We start from the raw sequence: 9,002 nt of genomic DNA, 5'->3' as shown, positions 1-9,002 counted from the left end.
GAAATTTAAAGCATTAATAAAATAGTTTGTGTTGGTTTGGTGCTATGTTCAAGTTTCTTAGGTTATGAATTTGCTCTTATTTTTGTTGATTTTGTTCTAATGCTCAATTATATATATAAAAAAAATGTCCAACCCATGCGTCCAACCTAATTCAAGTGCTTTGAGTTGGATTTTTTTCAAACTGAACATGGTGGGTTGCATAACCTGATCCATGCATACCCTTAGTATTGATATACACTAACCTCGTCCCACATGCTCTGATGTGTATGTTCAAAGATCTTTTTTTTTTTTGGTATATATATATATATATATATATATATATATATATTTAATGTTAAAGTCTTTTATTCATTTAATTCAAAGGTTTATGCTTAGTTCAATGAGATTTATGTGCCGCCAATCACCAAAAGATTTATGTTGGTTGTTTTGATTCATTTATTTCTTTTTTGATTGAATTAATTTATGGATCATACTAACGAGTGCCTTTAGGACATTGATTAATAATCCATTTTAGGAAAGTTTTGATATTACTTTTATGGGAAATGAAGAAAGTTGTCAAAACATTAATTGTTTTTTTCCCATAAAAATTTTCTTTCAATGGATTGTTAACCAATGCCCTAAGGGCATTCGTTAACATTTCTCTTAATTTATTTGCGTGGATCTTAATTAGTGATATCATAGATTAATTGCTTCAAATCTTTGAAAGGATTTTTTTTTGTTGATAGGATTTGTGTCAGGGTTTTGTCTTTTTTTTATTATCCATTAACTCTTGCTATTTGATTAATTATTACATTTCTATTTTGAGCAAAACTTATGTACATCCGTTTAGCTCTTTAGGTACTCTTGATTTCCCAAATAAATTCAATCAGGTGATTGCATTGATTAGTGAACCACATGGTTGAGTTTATTGTCTTTGAAAAATGATGACATTATTTATATTTCATTAGTCACTACAACAATGTGATTGAATTTAATTGAGAAATTTAAGGTATAAAGATTAAGGTACTACGAAATAGTACTTAAGTTTTATTTTTGGGTTATCAATTTTAAATTGGGTCATCTTGTATCAATTTTAGTGTTTCAAATAGAATTATCCAGATTTCAAATCCCACCAAACTCAATTATTGAATCATCAAATAGATTGTCATCTTGTCAAAAGACCTAACTTAGGTCTCACAACCAATATAATATGCCAAATTCTGTAGATTTTTATCAACTATCAATACGTTACTTAATAATATCTGTAGTTGGAAAGTTTATTTATTAGAACATTCATATTTTGACGTTACAAGTAGCAATACAGGCATTTTCACAGCCATGACATATTAAACGTACATATAGTGAAAGAGATCTGAATCTTTTTATTTGCAATCATTATATTACTTAACACTAGCAGTAGCTGCCAGGTTATTTTTTACAATATTCATATTTGGACATTACAAGTAGCAGTGCATGCATTTTCTTTGCCATCAATTGAGTCAATTAACAAATGGCCCTACAATTCGTTGATTAAGGCCACAAAGACCTCCTGAAGAACCGTTGTCTTTCAGAATCCTCATATAGCCATCCTCACCCCAACCAGTGCCCCATGAATTCTTCAATATCCAGTACTTAATACCATCTTCACTCGTTCTATACCCAACTGTAGTGACGACATGGTTTGGCTGAACCCCACATGGTCCCGTGAAAACTCCGCTTTCATATAATTGAAATTCATGACTAGAAGCATTGATGTCAATTGAAACTGGTTGGCCAACCACTGCTTTAAGTAAATCCGCCTCACTTCCAAATTCGCTATAACAGCCACTTATTTGGAAGATTTGAAATTGGGTTGCCTTTTGCTGGTTACAAGGTCCTTGAAACCCATGAAATGGGTAATCTTCTTCAAGGGTTATTCCTTTATTATCTCGTACATAAGTATAGGCACGAGCTGCCAAACCACCATTGCATCCAAAAGTATAGTCAGTTACTGCACAGTCAATTAGTTGTTGCACAGACAATTCAACCAATTTGCCAGTTACGTTATGGAGTAACCCTTCTATTCATGCAACTGTTGAAAAGGCCCAACCAGATGCGGCTGAGTGCATAAGAATCAACCACAAAATGAAATATTTTTATGTTAATAATAAGTACGGAAATTGAATGAGTGTTAAGTATAGTGATCTTCTTACGACAGATGCTACTTTGGTTCTTTATGGAGGTAATAGCTCCTCTCTCTCTCCAATCCATGGAGTCTGGAATTACGTCAAGGGCATTGAAATTGAAGCTTTTTACATTGATAGAACTTGGTAAGGTGGAAATCTTGTTACTAGTATAAGAGGCAAGAAATTCGTCACGAGTTAAGTCAGCAAATTTATTGGCACCTAACTTGAAAGTACGATTCCCTTCATTATTGAATTTGTCTATATATTCTACATTGTCTTTGAATATATTGAAACGTTTTTCCTGATCTACACTGTTTACGTAGTTGCGTCCATACTAAGCCAGCCATAGCTCATATCTCTCAGAAAGGGGGGATTCAAAAGAAACGCGGGACATGCCTTGAGATATCAAAGTCTCTAGAATAAAAAACATGATTGTGATAAGTTTTTTTCGCTCTATTAAAGCCATTGTTTACAAACCAAAGAGGGTTTTCTAGCAAAGGCTTTGGTAGATTGATAAATGGTGAGGAAGAAAGCATACATTTTCCCTATATATAGGAGATGAGCATCCTCATTGTGATGTGTATCTTGGGAAGGAAAGGGACCCTTTCTTTTAGTGTGTTATGCAAGCTAAAGGTGACTTTAATGAAAAAGGATTTTGTATCAAATGAGACCATGTCGTTTGTATCAAAATTCAATAAATGAGAGGTATGTGTATAAAAATAACTACCTAGTAATATATGTTTTTCAGTTATTAGTAAGATAGTTATTTTTTGCTAACATATCTCCTACTTATTGAATTTTGATACCGCTGACATAGTATCATTTGATACCACACCTTCTCGATTTTAACAGCTAATTTTAGCATATCAAATAGATTGTTGTAATATTGTGGGGAGAATAAGAATGAACTCCCAAGTTCTGCTAACCAAGACAGCCTCCAATTGGGCTCAATTTATTTATGTAGAAAAAAATAGTACTCCACCGTGAGGTTTTTGATGATATTCTTGATAGGAATGTTCATGGTGGGGAATCTTATATTTTTTTGATCAGCAATTTTGAATATTAGCAATAGTGATTTCATGAAATTTTAAAAAAAAATTTATTTGTTTATCATTAACTTTTGATTAGAAGAAATTATCTTTATACTTCTTAACCCATCAATTACAGATAAGAAAATGGGAATTTCATTTAGAAATGAGGATTAAAATGAAAATATACAAATTTTCTTAATTATTTTTTCAAATCAATTAATTAATTTTAATAGTGTTAAGCTACATGAGAGTGATTGTAAATTATTTTGAAAAGCAAGGAAGGTTTTTGTACAATTGAAAATAATGGGGAGGTCAATGTAATATAAGTAAACCTCTAGAGAGGTCATTGCAAAATTTTCACATTTTGTTGTCAGCACTCATTAACAAAAGATATAATAATTATGTGAATTTAATGTCAATAAGTAAAAATTATTGCTTAATAAATGTCTTGGCCCATAAAATATATCTTAAAATTAATTTTTCTAGTCTTTAGTTTCAAATTTCTTGCTATAAATATTTGTTTAATATTTGCACTAATTAATTTGTCTTACATTAAGAAATACACATTTAAATTTGTAGCATGAACTATACTTGCTTAAAAATGTATGTTTTTTAGCCTATCAATTATATATAAGGGTATGTTTGGTAGATTGTAATATGCACTGTAATGTAATAACAATTTTTATGGTTTAACTATTCAATTATTTAATTATAATTTTGTTGGCCAAAATGGCCAAATACCACAATTTTCAGAAATTTGTAGCAAAAAAACATTGTTTCGGAACTAAATAGGGAAATAACACTTTTATAGAACTCGAGTTTCGAAAACTCGAGTTCCAAATGGTAGAATTATTCTACGTAAAAAATTGTTCACTCTCTTTTCTACATAAATTATTCTCTGTTCACTGCATAAATTGTTCACTGTCACATAGATAGAATCATGGTAGAATTTGAAAAGTATTTGAATTCCAGTCACCCTGATCATCATGGCTACTCTTATACCACTATTGAGCAAGAGCACAGAGGTGTACAGAAAACAGTTTGTTTTATTATATATGTTTTAAATTTTAAAGATGATTTTCTTATAAAACATTCTAAAAGGACATTGACCGAAAGGCTTTAGAATTACATCTTGTTAAAACCAGTGCATTTATTGAAGCATCTGGTTGTCAACTCCCTGTCAAGGAGTTTGAAGATTCAAGCTCCACAAAGACAGAATCATAGTCTTCGAAAAGCTATCTTATGAGAACGAGCTTTTCAAAACTTTTCACAGATACAGACAGTCCAGAAAAATACAGACAGATGTTCAAAAGTTACTACTGTTTACTAGCATGCGTAAAAAGAGATCTGATAGATTCTTGAGATCTGAAAGATTCCCAGACAGACGTAGATAGACTATTAATCATTAGTACCAATTTCCATACCACCGACAAATTAACTTGAGTTAAATTTACCTACTCAGATTACTTTACCATGGTTCATTTCACCTATAAAAGAGACGGACTACGAAGACAGAAGCCAAGTTTCTAAGTTTCTAAGATTCTAAGCTTTTAAGTTCCAAGTTTTAGAAAGCTTTTTGTAATAACCTTCCCTCTCCCTCAGAAAGACTTTTGTACTCTCTCCCCCTCTTGTAATCTTGTAACCTTTCTCTTCAGATAGTTTTATTTTCAAGCTTGTATCAAAGACAGCAGTTTGTTTTCAAGTTTATCAAAGACTGAAGTTTTTATTCAAGTAAGATTTTACTAGTTTCTATTTTCATATTCCATACTCCATTTTAACTTTATTCTGAATATATTTATTTTGCTATTTACTCTCTTTATTATCTATTTTATCATTGTTTATGTTTCCATATTATTGTTGTGCTCTCTCCTGGGTAGTCATTGGTATTAGAGCATCTGGATCATAAAACACCTAATGAACAGTGAATAATTTATGCAGAAAAAACAATGAACAATTTTTCTAATAATGCTGAATAATATATAATTTAATATAGAATGCTAAAAATAGTTTATGCAGAAAACAGTGAACAATTTTTATGAGAAAACAATGAACAATTTTAATTAATGCAGAAAATAAATTTTATGAATGCAGTAAGCAGATTTGAATATATAGTAAACATGATGTAGTACCAACTATGGCATGAGTAGTTTTTTGAAGACACGTCACCAGCCTGCTGCTGTAGCACCAACTGTAATTATATGAACCATATGCACCAACAGACGCCACTGTTTCACACGTGCTACTCAACAGCTTGGCACGATTTCACACACTGTCCAGTCATATCATCCACATTCACATGAATACTTAAATATATGAATAATCGTACCCTGGTGCTAGGGACATAGCACTATGTCAATTAAATATGATGCTCTGTTCAAGAACACTGCAACTACCGCCCACATCTTCAAATCTCACTGTGACATTGGGAACATTTAAAATCATGTTCATGTAGTGTTTTTCCAGCCGGTATTGACATGACTAACCCTAATAACTGAAATTATAATGCTTGGAACATAAAATGAGGTTATAAATGCACCACAATAATGATCTTATTTCTACCCTACTAATTTCGTAGATTAACTAAGCTATGAGTTGCAACGCCTCAACATCAAATCGTACAATGCGAAACAAGTTTGGATCTACTTCAACAAATGGATTATCACAAGTTCCAGTAGATCAACAATTACAGACATACACAGACCACTATGGACGGAAATGGGTTGGAAAGAAGAGATTTCCTTAATATACTAATATACACGTACAAGAGTCTTGGAAGCGTCAGGCACATCATGGTCAGCAAACCTACAAAACTAAGTACAGATACCACCGCAATAGAGTTCACCGTAGCAAAACCACCATGGTCAACCCTATACAAGAAAATGTGTGAGTTGGAGGTGTATTGTCGATGACATGGGTTACGAGTTCCTAAGGCACGCTCAGCCGAGTTACCTAGAAATGAACTTGCCAACATATTTACTCGTCTTGAACAAGAGAACAATCAAATGCAAAGGCGATTAGACCGTTTTCATGCAATCCAAAAAGCTAGGAAGCATCTAAAAGGGAAGAAGCAAGAGCGAGCCATCAAGTCTATTACTGAAATTACTGCGTTAGATGATGAAAGAGATATTTCAGACTTCTCAGATTTAAGTAATGATGATTTCCAAAAATTTCTACCTATGAACATTAGACGTTGATGTTGTTAATGTCCGCCATTGCTACACTGATGTTCACAGTGCTGCATGTGCTGCTCAATGATTTGGTACGTTCTTTGATTTTCCATTGAGTTTACATGATTTTGTTCATTCAACGATTTTGAAATTTTCAACAAATTCGGATGATCAATACATTAGTACATAGTTTTCCGTTTAATTTTCACTATTTTGTACATTTAACGAATCCAAACTTTTCAACAAATTCAGACTATCTGTGCATCTAATTTACACAATTTTATTTTGTACTTTTAAGATTTTATACATTCAACGAATAAATTTTGTTTTTTACAAGTTCGAACGATCTGTACATCTAATGTACACAATTTTCTCTTGAATTTTCACGATTTTGTACTTTCAACGAAATTTGATAGGCCAAAAACGTATTGACCCCTAATGATTAATTAGCCAAGTTTATTAATTAATCAAATTAACATGCAAAGTGCATGGTAGCACAAACAAATCACCAATTAAATTAAGTGCAACATAAATTAAATTGACATAGTAATTTGTTTTCGAATGGGGATAAATAATACGGCAAAAATCCTACCGGGTGATTTTAAGGTCACCACTCCCAAGAAAATAGTGAACAATTTTTATGAGAAAACAATGAACAGTTTTAATTAATGCAGAAAACAGATTTTATGAATGCAAAAAGCAGATTCGAATATAAAGTAAACATGATGTGCAGAGAGCAAATTTTATTAATGTAGAAATAGATTTTATCAATGCAGAAAAACAAATTCGATTATTGTGAAATTTAAGCATGAAAAAGCATTCGGATTTGGCGTTTAAATTATAAAACGCAATGTCAATAGGTGTTTTATGAGAAAACAATGAACAATTTTTTAAATAGTGAACAAAAAATAATTTACGCAGAAAAGAGAGTAAACAATTTTTTAAATAAATCTGAATAGAAAATAATTTTATGCAAAATTGTAGAAATAGTTTTTACAGAAAACAGTGAACAATTTTTATGAGAAAACAATGAATAATTTTAATTAATGTAGAAATTAATTCATATTATGAAATTAAAATCTCTATATTTTACAATGCTTCTATTTAAATAGATAAAAACATAAAAAAATTACTTATTTTTATGGTTATGTTTATTTGTCGATTATCTAGAAAAAAAAAAGTTATAAGGAACTCAAGTTTACTAAACTCAAGTTCCTTACAAGGTACTCGAGCTTGGTGAACTCGAGTACTGTAGAAATAAACATATACATAATTGTTTTTATAATAAGTACTCGAGCTTGGTATACTCGAGTACTGTGTTGCATAGAACTCGAGTTTACCAAACTAGAATACCACATTATTTTTTTTAATCGCACAAATTCCAACTCAGCAGTGCCCCGGTGGCGAAACTGATGAGGAACTCGAGTTTCATAAACTCGAGTACCATTTGGAACTCGAGTATCTGAAACTTGAGTTCTAGAAAATTGGTATTTCCCTATTTAGTTTCGAAACATTTAGTTTCGAAACAATATTTTTTTGCTACAAATTTTTGAAAATGGTGGTATTTGGCCATTTTGGCCTAATTTTGTTGCTGGGAATAGTCCTTCCTTATGAATATCTATTTTTTAAAATGTGGAGTAACTATTCCTCCCTAAAAGAGTTGTAATATCTATTCCTTAGTAGGTATAATAATTTATAATATTAATATATTTTCAAATAAACGAACTTTTCATATCCACGTAACAATTATGAAAATAAAAAAATCATCAAAAAAATAACTCATCTCTCTCAAATTTAAAATATATTATTTTTTAGAAAATATAATTGTTTGAGTAAGATATTTCTTAGAATAGATCTTAAGTTTTATTATAATATTACAACGTACAACCAAGCTAATGAATTTTTTTTTTTTTGGGTTGAAAATCTACCAAACTAAAGAATAGGTTTAGTCATTCCATTATAACACATTTTATTTCCAGTAATAAAGTTTGGGATTCCTGTTGTAATCTACATTCAGTGTACTAAACGTATTCTAAGTAAATAAGAATTTCATTTAGAAATGAGGATAAAAGTGGAAATATAAAAAATATTAGAATTATATTTTGAATTCAATTAATGGATTTTAATACTGTTAAGCTGCATGAGAGTTATTGTAATTTATTTCGAAAATCAAGGAAGAACTTTGTAGTTGGTACAATTGGAAATAAACAATGTAATTTCATTAAATTTCAGGAAAGGTCAATTTTCTCAACACTCATTAGCAAAAGATATAATAAATATGTGAAGTTAATGTCAATAATTAAACATACATTTCTTATTAAATATTTTGACTCATTAAATGTATTTGAAAATTAATTTTTCTAGACTTAGACTTTAAATTTCTTGCTATAAATATGCTTGATTAATATTTGCATTAATTATTTTGTCTTACATTAATAAATACACAGTTAATTTTCTCATAAGAAATATACTTGCTTAAAAAAGTCTTGATTAGGGGTGTGCAGCCAACTTAAAATTCTGCTAAATCCAACATGATCTAATCCAACCTGCCAAATTAAGTTTATTTATTGGATCAAGTTGGTTTTTGAGGGTTGGTGGATTAAGTTGGATTGTCAAGTTAATTTTATTTTATTTATTTTTTATAGTGGGTCGGGCTAGAT

At 30.6% G+C, this 9,002-nt stretch overlaps 1 protein-coding gene across 1 annotated transcript; it reads right to left on the bottom strand.

The window, feature by feature from the left end:
• Positions 1 to 1,478: 1,478 nt before the first annotated feature.
• Positions 1,479 to 5,623, bottom strand: LOC142635286 (cysteine proteinase EP-B 1-like). Its single transcript, XM_075809471.1, has 2 exons — positions 5,569 to 5,623; positions 1,479 to 1,969 (listed from the first exon to the last, which is right to left on the bottom strand). Exons 1-2 carry the CDS (start codon positions 5,621 to 5,623, stop codon positions 1,479 to 1,481), a joined length of 546 nt encoding a protein of 181 aa, XP_075665586.1.
• Between the last annotated feature and the right edge of the window lie 3,379 nt (positions 5,624 to 9,002).

This window comes from Castanea sativa, chromosome 5 (assembly GCF_040712315.1).
Source record: "Castanea sativa cultivar Marrone di Chiusa Pesio chromosome 5, ASM4071231v1".
In the NCBI taxonomy this organism is placed as follows: domain Eukaryota; kingdom Viridiplantae; phylum Streptophyta; class Magnoliopsida; order Fagales; family Fagaceae; genus Castanea; species Castanea sativa.
This window is presented reverse-complemented; position numbering and strand designations above follow the sequence as displayed.

Bases quoted from the DNA above. Each gene is read 5' to 3' on its own strand.
- LOC142635286 (XM_075809471.1), bottom strand. From the start codon at position 5,623: ATGAACATGATTTTAAATGTTCCCAATGTCACAGTGAGATTTGAAGAT. The intron at 1,970-5,568 runs GTAGTTGCAGTG...TTGACTGTGCAG, and splicing joins GAGATTTGAAGATGTGGGCG to TAACTGACTATACTTTTGGA.